This window comes from Nomascus leucogenys, chromosome 3 (assembly GCF_006542625.1).
Source record: "Nomascus leucogenys isolate Asia chromosome 3, Asia_NLE_v1, whole genome shotgun sequence".
In the NCBI taxonomy this organism is placed as follows: Eukaryota; Metazoa; Chordata; class Mammalia; order Primates; family Hylobatidae; genus Nomascus; species Nomascus leucogenys.
In genome coordinates this window covers 36,298,052-36,312,072 of record NC_044383.1, presented here as the reverse complement: position 1 = coordinate 36,312,072, position 14,021 = coordinate 36,298,052, and the positions used below count along the sequence as shown (strand labels likewise).

The 14,021-nt window shown below is 51.4% G+C and overlaps 1 protein-coding gene across 1 annotated transcript; it reads left to right on the top strand.

The window, feature by feature from the left end:
• The first annotated feature begins 729 nt into the window (after positions 1–729).
• On the top strand, positions 730–3,372 carry FRAT1 (FRAT regulator of WNT signaling pathway 1). The gene has a single exon (XM_030808981.1). The coding sequence runs from the start codon at positions 924–926 to the stop codon at positions 1,740–1,742; it is 819 nt and encodes a 272-aa protein (XP_030664841.1). The 5' UTR covers positions 730–923; the 3' UTR covers positions 1,743–3,372.
• The last annotated feature ends 10,649 nt before the right edge of the window (positions 3,373–14,021 follow it).

Here is a 14,021-nt window from a genome sequence, read left to right as displayed (position 1 = left end):
GGAGAATTGCTTGAACCCAGGAGGCGGAGGTTGTAGTGAGTGGAGATCGAGCCACTGCACTCCAGCCTGGGCGATAGAGCGAGAATCCGTCTCAAAAAAACAAACAAACAAACAAACAAACAAAGACTAGCAACCTCCTCTCTAGCAATGCCAACCCCAGTCCAGGCCCCCATTCGCCCCGGATCTCGATCAAGAAACATTAATCTGTGGCCTTTCTTTGCCATTTCCAACTCTGCCACCTCCATCAAACGACAAGATCTTCTTCTTCCTTTCCATTCCGGTCAGCTTCGTTTCCCTAATCTCCGTAGAAATCCCTAGCCTGACTCCCTTTCCTTTCCATCCTCACCACACGCCCGCATGCCGGACCTCAAAAGCGCAAACGCTAAAAACCGGTTGAGTTGACGCACGGAGAGAAGGGGTGTGTGGGTGGGTGTGTGTGTGTTAGTGTGTGTGCTTGTGTGTGGAAGAAACCAACAGGGTTCACGCTGGTGTCCATTTCTGGAAATGCCAATCGCGCCCGACTGCGGGAGCCAGGATCAAGTCCCCAGGGCGCGCTTGCAGACAGCACCCTGAGCGAAGGAGCTCAGAAGGCAGTCCGGCTTCACCCAGACCCCTAACCCCACAGAAGCCCCCTCCCCCAGCGGCACAGCACCCCCTCCCCGGCGCGGTGGTAGGGCCCGGTGCGACGTCACCCATTGTTTACAAATCAACCCGAGCCGGCAGGATTCCGGCTCCCGCGGCTGCAGGCGCGCGGCTCGAGTGCCTGGCGGGCTCCGGCTTCCGCGTCCGCCCCAGCCCCAGCCCCGGCCCCGGCCCCGGCTTAGTCTTCAGCTCCGCGCCCGCTCCGCCGCGGCCCACCGCGCCCGCCGGCAGCCGAGCCCCCAGCGACGCCCGCACAGCTCCGGGTGCCCGGACAGGGGGCCATGCCGTGCCGGAGGGAGGAGGAAGAGGAAGCCGGCGAGGAGGCGGAGGGGGAGGAAGAGGAGGAGGACAGCTTCCTCCTGCTGCAGCAGTCGGTGGCGCTGGGCAGCTCGGGCGAGGTGGACCGGCTGGTGGCCCAGATCGGCGAGACGCTGCAGCTGGACGCGGCGCAGGACAGCCCGGCCTCGCCTCTGCGGGCCCCGGGGCCCCTGGCTGCGGCAGTGCCGGCGGACAAGGCCCGGCCCCCGGCGGTGCCGCTGCTGCTGCCGCCCGCGTCGGCGGAGACTGTGGGCCCGGCGCCCCCTGGGGTCCTGCGCTGCGCCCTGGGGGACCGCGGCCGCGTGCGGGGCCGCGCTGCGCCCTACTGCGTGGCCGAGCTAGCTACAGGCCCCAGCGCGCTGTCCCCACTGCCCCCTCAGGCCGACCTTGATGGGCCTCCGGGAGCTGGCAAGCAGGGCATCCCGCAGCCGCTGTCGGGTCCGTGCCGGCGAGGATGGCTCCGGGGCGCCGCCGCCTCCCGCCGCCTGCAGCAGCGACGCGGGTCCCAACCAGAAACCCGCACAGGCGACGACGACCCGCACCGACTTCTGCAGCAGCTAGTGCTCTCTGGAAACCTCATCAAGGAGGCCGTGCGAAGGCTTCATTCGCGACGGCTGCAGTTACGTGCAAAGCTTCCCCAACGCCCGCTCCTGGGACCTCTGTCGGCCCCGGTGCATGAACCCCCTTCGCCTCGCAGCCCTCGCGTGGCCTGCAGTGACCCTGGCGCCTCCGGGAGGGCGCAGCTCAGAACTGGCGACGGCGTTCTTGTGCCTGGCAGCTAACACGCCCAGGGTGGCCACAGCGCCAGCCTCAGACTGGAGGGCAAGGGGTTCCCTTGAGGGCTGCAGTTCTGCTCAGGCTGGTGGAGAACTCTGGCTTTTGGAAGCGAGAGAAAAAAGCTAATGACGAGGAACCGAAAAATCGCGAATGTTTCGCGGGCAACTGGGGTTGAGGGCCAAAATATTTGGAATGAAGGACTTGGCCCTATTTAAGGCAGATTTTACAGAGCGCACCCCAAGCTTACAAGTCAGTAGGACTCCTTATTTGGCGTGACCCGACCTGGCCGCGGAGCCTGCAGTTCCGCGCAGCCTCTCAGCGCCCTCCAGCCCCGCGACCATGTGGCCACAATCCACGCCTCTCCGGATCGCAGTGCGCCGGAACCACGGAGGATGATGCCAGTTACTTTCTTTACCTTTTCAGGGCTGGCTCCTGATCCACTTTGGGGGAGGAGAACATGAGTAGATAATTTCAGGGTGCAGCCCAATCTGCCAGACGTGAATATTTTTGACACTTAAAAAAACCATCTTGTGTCTTTGGAGGTGCTGCTTAATATCAAACACGCGGTGCCATGAAGGGACCCTTTGGGGGTTGAATAGGAGTTAACCCCTGCGCTCTCTTTGCAACTGTCTGCCTTCTCAGAGTGGTGGGGGAAGGCTGTACGACACGGGTGGGGACAGGAGGTGGGGGCAGGGGGCATTGAATGGTGGTGGAAGGGTAGAGAGGCGCGGAGTGAACCCCACGCCCTATCTAAAGTGTATTTTCACAGCCGGCCCGCCTCTCCTCGGTTCAAGGTCACTGTTTACTGGGCACGCACTGGGTTGCGGGACAGAGTAGCCGGGTTCTGCCCGTGCTCGGAGAAGAGCGCAGTGTTTTGCCAGTGCTGGAGTCTCCTGAGGACACGCGCGCCGCCGCCACCGCGGGTGTGGGAAAGCGTGGACGTGCTGGGCGTCTGTGCTTCCCTAGGCGACCACCGCCCCTGGCCGCGCTCCGGGCTTTCACGGAAACTCCCAACACCGGGCCCTGGGTTCCTCCTCTTCCACTCGCCTCTGTTGTCCTACTCAAACGGGTGGCTCTGGGATCCTGGGGGCCTGGGTTGGGGGTTAGGGAGACGCCATGTGATGGGCACTCCAGGGACATACAGCCTAGCACAGCAGCTTATAATGGGCTCTCCGGGGCCATTTGTAATAACAGCTGCAATTCCCTGGATAGACGAGTTGATTTCCTCCCTCTGCCCCTCCCCCAGCCATGCCAGCTGGCCTTTGTAAGTGCAGGAAACCGAATAGAAAATGTGACCCTCCAAATGGAGAAGCTGCAGGCTTTGCCATTGTGAACCATGGTGAAGTGCTTGGAACATACTGTTCACTCATTCTAAAGGCGCTGAGACTGTGCTGTTCTCGTTTTTATAGTCAATGGCTTGTTCATCATCCAGATGTGGCTACTGACATATCTACACTTCGCACCGGAGTGTCTGGAATTGTGGCTATCCTGATTATAGGATTTTAACTGAAATGCCTGCTTTGAATAAATGTGTTGGGTTTTTTGTTTGGTTTTATTTTATACTTGCCATCGGTGAAAAAGATGTACAGAACACATTTCTCTGATCTCCATAAACATGAAAACACTTGAAATCTCTGTCAGCCTGGCCTGCGGATGGTAATTAGAGCGCCTTTGTGTCTGAGCAGCTCACTAGCTAGACAAGGTCTCCGCAGCTGGGTGTGTATTGGAGCTGGCATGAAATTAAATGAAAGTGAGGTCAGGTTTTGGACCAATCCCATTCGTTAAAACCTCAGAGCCTTTTGGATTACTAGTCAGCAATGGAGATGTGTTATAAAGCTGCCTCTATTAGCAAAGGACATCAGATCAGCCAGTCACTGCAAACTGGGAGGCTTATCTTTTTTTTTTTCTTTTTTTCTTTCTACTGTGGCCATTAAGTGCACTTGTTCCACAAGGTGGGCCTTAAGGCTGGGGCAGCTCCTGATTAGGGGACTGCTCACAACGCGAGCCTGGTGGTAGGAAAGCTGGGTGGAAACTTACAAAAGACTCCTGTCTTTGCCCCTGGCACATTTATACCGTTCTGTCCCTAAGCAGTGACATAACAGCCCATGTCTATCCTTATGGTTCTGACTTACTTCAGTCTGTTCCCTCATGGAAGGAGCTAATTTCCTCCCTCTGAGGAAAGAGTACCCAGAGTTTAAGTCCACTTCTGAAGTGGGAAGGGAGCCTTGGACAAGTTGCTCTACCTCTGTGGCTTCAGTTTCCTCATCCGTACAACAGGGATAATGAAATAAAAGGTGGCCAGGCCCGGTAGCTTACACCTGTAATCCTAGTAGCACTTTGGGAGGCTGAAGTGGAGGATTGCTGGAGCCCAGAAGTTCAAGACCAGCCAGGGCAACACAGTGAGACCTCATCTCTCCAAAAATAAATAAGTAAATGGCCGGGCACAGTGGCTCACGCCTGTAATCCCAGCACTTTGGGAGGCCAAAGAGGGCAGATCACAAGGTCAGGAGTTCAAGACCAGCCTGACCAACATGGTGAAACCCCATCTCTACTAAAAATACAAAAATTAACTGGGCATGGTGGTGCACTCCCGTAATCCCAGGTACTCAGGAGGCTGAGGCAGGAGAATTGCTTGAACCTGGGAGGCAGAGGTTGCAGTGAGCCGAGATCGCGCCACGGCACTCCAGCCTGGGTGACAGAGCGAGACTCTGTCTCAAATAAGATAAAATAAAATAAATAAATAAATGAGGCAGGAGGATTGCTTGAGCCTAGGAGTTTGAGGCTGTAGCGAGCCATGATCGAGCCACTGCACTCCCACCTGGGTGGCAGAGCAAGACCCTGCCTCAAAAAAATAAATTAATAAAAGGCATATGGTGACTGGCACATGCTGGAGATGAACAGTATCTAGTCCCTTCCCCTTCCTTCCCAGGTGACTGTGTCCCAAGTGTCCTCATTTTCCCACAAAACAAGAGTATGCCATGATCCCAAATCTGCTTTCTGGAGTGTTCTATGACTTTGAGTCCTGATTTTCTAACTTCCTTTTTGGTTCAATGCCCCATTTTCTCAAATTCACCCACAGACACTGATGGTCTCTGAGGAGTACCTTCAGAACACACCAAGCCTGCCATTTCCCACAACATGCCCAGAAAGGGCTGTGGGAGCCTCAGTCCAGTGTTCTCCAGCATGGGAAGGGTAACTATGGAGGCTCTAATACAAACTGAGTAAAAGGAGCCCCCAACAGTGCAGTGGGCACCACCTCTGGGCGCTGAGCACGAGGGGAAAGTGGCCAGATGCTGATGTCCTCTGGCATGGGAATAGCCCTGAAGTCCCCAGTTCCCATTCTTAGTTGATGTAGGATTTATCCAAGGTGAAGGGGTTATGAGCAATCCAGGGCTTTCCATCCTGAAAGAGGCTATGATTTGATGTCACTGCACCGACTGTGCATAGCTTCTTGTAATGACTGGTTAAGGTCAGACTCAACCTTAGGGCCCATGCAGTACAACCCCTCCTAAAAAAGGAAAATTGGGAAAAACTAAAGCCTCTCTACATAACGCACATTAGCACTCTAAACACATTATAATCCAGTAACTGTTCATCTGTGTTTTTATTTTTTATCTTATTTACTTATTTATTTTTGAGACGGAGTCTTGCTCTGTCACCCAGGCTGGAGTGCAATGGCGTGATCTTGGCTCACTGCAAGCTCCGCCTCCCGGGTTCAAGTGATTCTCCCGCCTCAGTCTCCTGAGTAGCTAGGATTACAGGCACCCGCCATCACGCCCAGCTAATTTTTGTATATTTGTAGAAGCGGGGTTTCACCATGTTACCCAGGCTGGTCTGGAACTCCTAACCTCAGGTGATCCGCCTGCCTCGGCCTCCCAAAGTGCTGGGATTATAGGCGTGAGCCACTGCATCTGGCCTGTTTTTTTTTTTTAAATCCTGCGAAGTTTTTTTTTTTTTTTTTTAGATGAAGTCTCACTCTGTCGCCCAGGCTGGAGTGCAGTGGCATGATCTCGGCTCACTGCAAGCTCTGCCTCCTGGGTTCACACCATTCTCCTGCCTCCGCCTCCAGAGTAGCTGGGACTACAGGTGCCCGCCACCACGCCTGGCTAATTTTTTGTATTTTTAATAGAGATGGGGTTTCACCGTGTTAGCCAGGATGGTCTCGATCTCCTGACCTCGTGATCCGCCCGCCTCGGCCTCCCAAAGTGCTGGGATTACAGGCATGAGCCACCGCACCCGGCCAAATCCTGCCAAGTTTTACTATTCACTCCAAGATACTTTTTTGGGGATAAGTCAGGATTTACATAAAGTGTGGGGTTTGTTTGTTTGTGATGGGGTCTCAGTCACCCAGGAGTGCAATGGTGAGATCTTAGCTCACTGCAACCTCCACCTCCTGGACTCAAGTGATCCTCCCACCTCTCGAGTAATTGAACTACAGGTGTGTGCCACCATGCCTGATTAATTTTAAAATTTTTCATAGAGACAAGGTTTTGCCATGTTGCCCAGGCTGTTCTCAAACTCCTGGGCTCAAGCAGTCCACCTGCCTCAGCCTCCCAAAGTGCTGGGATTACAAGTGTGAGCCACCTCACTCAGCCAGGATTTACATAAAGTATTTTAAAAGTCGTATTGGGGCAGATGTGGTGGCTCATGCCTGTAATCCCAGCACTTTGGGAGGTCGAGACAGGTGGATCACCTTAGGTCAAGAGTTCAAGGCCAGCCTGGCCAAAATGGGGAACCCTCGTCTCTACTAAAAATACAAAAGTTAGCTGGACGTGGTGGTGGGCACCTGTAATCCCAGCTACTAGGAGGCTGAGCCAGGAAAATCGCTTGAACCCAGGAGGCGGAGCGTGCAGTGCGCTGAGATCTCACCATTACACTCCAGCCTGGGCAATAGAGCAAAACCTCTGTCTCAAAAAAAAAAAAAAAAAAAAAAAAAAAGTCGTATTAGACCATTTTATAGGTGGAAAAATAGTCCAAGGAAGTGAGCAGGAAAAGAATGACCTACCAAAGCTGTTTATGAAGCCAGAGGCCTAGCAGAGTCTAGAACCTAGGTCTCCCAGCTCCCAACTCAGGGCTCTTTCCAGTGGCTCCATATCATCAAATACGGTCCAATATTGTTCACTGCACAACTCTGCACATAGGCTACCATGGGAATGACATCCCTACAGTTGCTCAAATTGGTGACCCTGCCATTGGAACCCGGGAAAATTGTGCTCCAAGTTCCTAGGCTGAGTTAGGAATGCCATTTCCTTACAAAATGTTCAGCATCGTATGAAGACAGCTGGCCACAGAAAATGGCCTTGGTGAGATAAGAGAACAAAGCTACGAATGGAATGAAACAAAGTGACACATACATTGGCAAATAAGTGATTTAGAGAAAGGAATGCCCCACCTCACAGAGAACTCCAGAGTCTGCCACCCCAAGATTTCATTCTAAATTAGGCATACATCCTACAATATTTGGATTCAATTTTTGCCCTTTTTTGCTCTTTCTTTTTCCAGCTCAGATGCAGAAATCTGGAGCGAAGATCAGACACCACTTTTCTATCTAGCAAAGTCTATGTTAAAACCTGTGATCCCTTCCTTCCAATCAGGAAAGAGTTACCTTGGCAACGAAATTACTAACTCACTCAATTAGCCCCCACTTCTACCAATGCTCAGTAATCACAGACTGTCAGCCCCCGGAGAGCTCAGCCTTCAGCAGTCTGGTGCTACCGCCTCATTTAGAGATGGAAGCTCTGAGAGGTTTCCACTCCGAGGTGCACTCCATTTGAACACAGTGAAAGCTGGTGCAGGCAAAGGGGCAAAACTCTTCCAAGTAGTGTTTCCTCCTGGTTTTCCATCATAACTGAAGGGAGAGCAATTGACCTGCCCCTACCAGTGTTACCCAAAAGATGTAATAGGTAAGAGTGGGGGCTCTGCAGGCAGCCCTCCACTGTCGGCTGTGTGATATGGGACAGGGTCAGTAAGCTCAATGAACTCATTTGCAAAATGTGGGTAAGGGTAGAGCACCTTGAAGAGTTGTGTTAAAATTAAATTAGAACGAAAGAGCAAATAGTATGGGAACCAAACAGCAATAATAAACAAAACAGAACATTGTTCCTGAGAGATGTTGCATTAAGGCCACTTTGAGTCTTCTGCAGAAAACTCTGCCTCTTACTGACTTCTTCAGTATTTCTTAACAGGCACAAACCTGTTTCTTCTGAAGGTCAGACCAGTTTCCTGATCATGCACCCCAGTTGCATAGGTGGGTGTTAACAGAAGTGTAGAAGAAGGGAATAAGGGTGGAGGCAGCCGGGTGCGGTGGCTCACATCTGTAATCTCAACAATTTGGGAAACCCAGGCAGGCGGATCATGTGAGGTCAGGAGTTCGAAACCAGCCTGGCCAAAATGGTGAACCCTCGTCTCTACTAAAAATACAAAAATTAGCTGGGCATGGTGGTGCATGCTACTTGGGAGGCTGAGGCAGGAGAATCGCTTGAACTCAGGAGGCGGAGGTTACAGTGAGCTGAGATCACACCACTGCACTCCAGCATGGGCATCCAAAAAGAGAGAGAGAAAAAAAGGGCAGAGCCAAGCTAAGCCTGCAAAGCAGCTCAGGGTTGGAACTGGTGGAATAGAGGCAGCAGGAATATCACAAAGGATAGGGTTGGCAGTTGGCAGTGAACACAGCCTGGGGCCACAGCTCTTAACTCCCCCATTTCCTATCAGAAAACCTATCCTTTTCCAAAATTCAAATGCTCAAGTTCTATTTGCTGTCCTGTCCAGTCCTGGCTATAATCTGTACTGAGAAAACCATACAGTAGGCCGGGTGCGGTGGCTCACACCTGTAATCCCAACACTTTGGGAGGCTGAGATGGGTGGATCACCCGAGGTCAAGAGTTCGAGACTAGGGCCGGGCGTGGTGGCTCATGCCTGTAATCCCAGCACTTTGGAAGGCCGAGGAGGGCGGATCATGAGGTCAGGAGATCGAGACCATCCTGGCTAACATGGTGACACTCCATCTCTACTAAAAATACAAAAAATTAGCCGGGCGTGGTGGTGGGTGCCTGTAGTCCCAGCTACTCGGGAGGCTGAGGCAGGAGAATGGCGTAAACCTGGGAGGCGGAGCTTGCAGTGAGCCAAGATCGCACCACTGCACTCCAGCCTGGGCAACAGAGCAAGACTCCATCTCAAAAAAAAAAAAAAAAAGAGAGAGAGTTTGAGACTAGCCTGGCCAACATGGTGAAACCCTGTCTCTACTGAAAATACAAAACTTAGCCGGGCATGGTGGCATGCGCCTGTAGTCCCAGCTACCTGGAAGGCTGAGGCAGGAGAATCACTTGAAACCATGAGGCGGAGGTTGCAGTGAGCTGAGATTGTGCCATTGCACTCCAGCCTGGGTGACAGAGTGAGACTCCATCTCCAAAAAAAAAAAAAGAGAAAACCACGCAATTTCTTCACAGGAAGTGGCCTTTGAGTTCATTGCATTCTCACTCTCGCATTTTATTTACTGTCATTATAGAGTTATCTCAGGGACTCATATGTGAATGTCTTCTCTTCCCCAATAGATTATATATTTTGTGATGGCAGAGGAGTGACAAGATGAAGAGGATGTTTTAGGCAGATTGTCAGGCTGCATGGCATAGGGAGTGGTCTGGAGCTGAGGAAAACACTGATGGTCAGCCAGATGCGCTGAATGGCTGTTACAGCTCCCAGGCACCCAGGCGATTAAGGGAGAGGAAAACACGAGACATTTCCAAAAGAAAACCGGTAGGCCTTAGTTAACAGTACTGTGTAGCTGTAAAATCGTGGCTCTGGAGCCAGACTGCCTGGCTCCTTCCTTGAAAGCTCCTTCCCATGACCTTGGGCAGGTAACTTCACCTCTCTAACTTTACGTTCAGTTGCAAAGTCCGATGATAAAAAAAAAAAAGTCCCCCCCTCTTAGGGTTGTTGTGAGGATTAATTGAGCTAATGCTAGTAAAAATGCTTAGGCCACTGCCTGCAACATAGCTGCATTTAGCAACAGCGCCAGTGTACTGGTATTTAGTAAATATTTGCAGAGCAAACAATGGGCAATTTCAACAGACTGGCAGAGGCTAAGGGAGTGGGGTGCTTAGGACGTAGATGATGCATTGTGGTGCCTACAAGTCTGAAGATGGGAAAAGAGGGACTACAGCTAAAAAGGGAAAATGGCCAAGGGAAGGATTCACTCAGCCAGGAGAGAACTCTGCTCGTCTGGGTGTGGATGGAGGATACAAAAGGGTGAAATTGCCGGGCATGGTGGCTCATGCCTGTAATCCCAGTACTTTGGGAGGCCGAGGCGGGTGGATCACTTGAGGTCAGGAGTTTGAGACCAACCTGGCCAACATGGTGAAACCCCGTCTCTACTAAAAATACAAAAATTAGCTGGGCATGCTGGCACACGCCTGTAGTCTCAGCTACTCAGGAGGCTAAGGCATGAGAATCGCTTGAACCCAGGAGGCCGAGGTTGCACCGAGCCCAGATCACGCCACTACGCTCCAGTCTGGGTGACAGAGCAAGATGCCGTCTCAAGAAAAAAAAAGGGTGAAATCAAAGGGAAGATGCTATAAAGGTCTAAGTTCCTGGAGGAGTGGGACAGTACAAGGTCCTCAGCCAGGGCAGGTTTGAAGGGCAGGGCTTAGGGGGACTGTGGTTGTGGATGCCCCACGACAGCTCCCTATGTCACTAACTGTCCTGCCACAGTGTGGCTGGAACCTGACAGATTGGCTGCTGAAACCATCCTTCATGCCTGGGATGGCTGGATATGTTTCTGTTGTTTTTGTGTGAATGAATTACCTGTAGCTGATGCTATAATGGAATGAAAATGAAAACTGATACCAAAGAGTTTAAGTGTTCCCTCTTACCAACTGTTAACTGACTCATAGCAAGTAAAATCACAACCCCCAACTGATAGGCTGCCCAGGCAGTTTGTTTGACTTATTGATTTGGGTGGGTTAAAAAAAGCAAGAGCTGGTTATCATCCTGTTACCTTTGCCCTGCCTTTTGCCTGTTTCTGTAACTGTCTAAATTAGATTCCAGAGCCTAAGATCAGTGAAAAATGGTTTCCTACAGGTTTTCCTGAAAATCTTTCCTAGACACTGAAGTCACAAACCCCTTTCTGCTGATGCACCATAAATAGTACTTTTCTTCAGCTGGGCTAAGGAGGGGAGGAATCCAGTGCAGATGTTCAAAACACGCTACTTAAGGGTGCTGACAAAGGCAACTTGAGAATTAACTTCAGGATTCAAAAAAGACAGTGAAAGTCATTGAATAAGATCTGATTCCATATGCCCCGGACCTCTGTGGCCTGACTACAGGGGATATACATAGAGATAACAGATACAGCTGTGTTTGTGTTATGTGCACATGTGGACCCACATACATTCCACGCTTCTACTGTTCACCCTACAGTCTCCCTTGGCTTCTCTTGGTTCTACTTTTATTTCCTGTCTATTCCTTTTCTGTAGTCTTCTTCCTCCCACAGAGATTTGATGAGTTGGGTATTTGTAAAGTGCTTAGAAGGCCGGGCACGCACAGGCTGGGTGCGGTGGCTCACGCCTATAATCCCAGCACTTTGGGAGGCCGAGGCGGGTGGATCACTTGAGGTCAAAAGTTCGAGAGCAGCCTGGACAACATGGCAAAACCCATCTATACCAAAAAAATACAAAAAAAAAAAAAAAAAATTAGCCAGATGTGGTGGTGCCCGCCTGTAGCTACGGCTCCTTGGGAGGCTGAGGCAGGAGAATCACTTGAACCTAGGAGGCAGAGGTTGTAGTGAGCCGAGATCGTGCCACTGCACTCCAGCCTGGGCGACAGAGTGAGACTGTCTCAAAAAAAAAAAAAAAAAAGAAAAAAGTGCTTAGAAAACAGCCTGGCACATAGCAGGCACTATTGCTCATTAGCTAGTGTTATTATTGCCCATCTCCCAGGCCCCATTCTGCCCCCCACCCCATCCCATCCCCTTAGCCTTAACTGCCAAATCTTTATCTTAAGCCCTGAACCCTCTCCAACTCCTAGTCATTTACAAGGCACCAGGCTTCTGTCCTCGTAACGTCCCATGTGAAACTAATTCTCCAAACACCACACACACACATACACACACACACACACACACACACACACACACACACACGCACACCATTTCTCATTATTTCCCTATTGCTCCGGTCCTTCTAGGCTAGAGACTTGCAGAATGTTATCAGGGAAACACGGGCAATGGCCCCTTCAGAAGACGAAGTTGTCTCAACTCTGTGCCCATCCACTACAAGGGGCTAGGGATATCCTAGCCAAAATCATTCCTGAGCTAAGAGTACTAGGAATGGGCTATCCCAAGCTGCAACACCTTGGAAATGGCCATTGCCTCCTAGACAGAGACACTTCCCCAGGCCCAGGCTCTCCACAGGCTTTGCAAATGGCTGGATCAGTAGCAAGAGTTGGGGTGAGAAGAGCATACTGTGTGTAGGCTCAGAAAGGGGGCAAGAGTGTGTGAGAAGAGCGTTGTGTGTAGGCTCAGACAGGGGGCAAGAGGACCAACTTAAGTACCCTGAGTTCTGATTCTGCTCTACCACCAGTAATTCCTTTCACCATTGTAAAAAACAAAGTAGGGCCAGGCACGGTGGCTCACGCCTGTAATCCCAGCACTTTGGGAGGCCAAGGCAGGTGGATCACTTGAGGTCAGCAGTTTGAGACCAGCCAAGGCAACACGGTGAAACCTCATCTCTGCTAAAAATACAAAAGTTAGCTGGGAGTGGTGGCGGGCACCTGTAATCCCAGCTACTTGGGAGGCTGAGGCAGGAGAACTGCTTGAACCCAGGAGGTGGAGGCTGCAGTGAGCCAAGATCTGCCACTGCACTCCAGCCTGGGGACAGAGCAAGACCGTGTCTTTAAAAAAAAAAAAAAAAAAAAAAGCCGGTGCCATGGCTCACGCCTGTAATTCCAGCACTTTGGGAGATCGAGGTGGGTGGATCACAAGGTCAGGAGATCGAGACCATCCTGGCCAACATGGTAAAACCCTGTCTCTACTAAATATACAAAAATTAGCTGGGTGTGGTGGCACGCTCCTGTAGACCCAGCTACTCGGGAGCCTGAGGCAGGAGAATCGCTTGAACCCAGGAGGGAGGCTGCAGTGAGCCGAGATCACACCACTGCACTCTAGCCAGGCGACAGAGCGAGACTCCATCTCAAAAAAAAAAAAAAAAAGTCTTGTAAAAGGTGCCAACCAGGGTGCCTGCCCTAACAGGGATCAGCTCCATCTCTACCTAGGCAAGTAGAGCAACACTCAGATCTTGTAGGTCTTTTCCCATTGTCTGTAGTCCTTATCTGTAAGATGGAAAAATAGTGCCTACCTCATGGCACATAAAGCCACGTGGTAGTACCAAGAATGAGCAGCTATCACTTTTTGAGCAATGAAGTCTCCCCTTCAAGTCCTCATTTAACCCTTCCAACTCCCCTATTAAGTACTATTGTTTTACAAATCACAAGGGAAAAACTCAGAGTCGTGACTTGCCCACCATGACACAGCTGGTGAGCAGAAAGGGCTGAGTCAACTGAGCATCAGCCTTCCTCTGCAGCCCCAGCCTTGGGAGTGTGCTGAGCAGGAGAGGTTCCCTGGGGGCTGGTTAGTAGATCTGGGCAAGGAAGGGGCAAGGCAGGGGCCAGGTGTGGTGGTTCACGCCTTTACTCTCAGCACTTTGGGAGGCTGAGGAGGGCAGATCACTTGAGCTCAAGAGTTCAAGACCAGCCTGGGCAACACAGTGAGACCCCATCTCTACTAAAAATATAAAAAATTAGCCTGGCATGGTGGTTTGAGCCTGTAGTCCCAGCTACTCAGGAGGTTGAGGTGGGAGGACTGTTTGAGCCCAGGAGGTTGAGGCTGCAGTGAGCCAAGATTGTGCCACTGCACTCCAACCTCAGTTACAGGTTACATCTCAAAATAATAAAATTAAATTAAAAAGAGAAAAGGCCAAGGCAGGAACTAGGAAGGGATTCAGCAAGGGCTCTATGCCTGGGAAGACAGGAGAGAGAGAATGAGGAGAGGAGGAGGGCTACTTCAGTCAAATCTAACCCGAGTGCTCAAACCAAGCCATTTTACAACTACCAAATACACTGCTGTAAAACCCTGTGTTTCTCTCCCAAGGCCATAGCTCAAGACTAGGTCAGTCTCAAAGGGGAAAGCAGGCTGGCTTCGCCTGTGCCCTACCCATTTTGCACAAAAACGTCCAGATGAAAACCCACCTCCCTCCACCACAGCACCTCTTTGCTCTCCAGCCCAGAAAGCATTT

Bases quoted from the DNA above. Each gene is read 5' to 3' on its own strand.
- FRAT1 (XM_030808981.1), top strand. From the start codon at position 924: ATGCCGTGCCGGAGGGAGGAGGAAGAGGAAGCCGGCGAGGAGGCGGAG.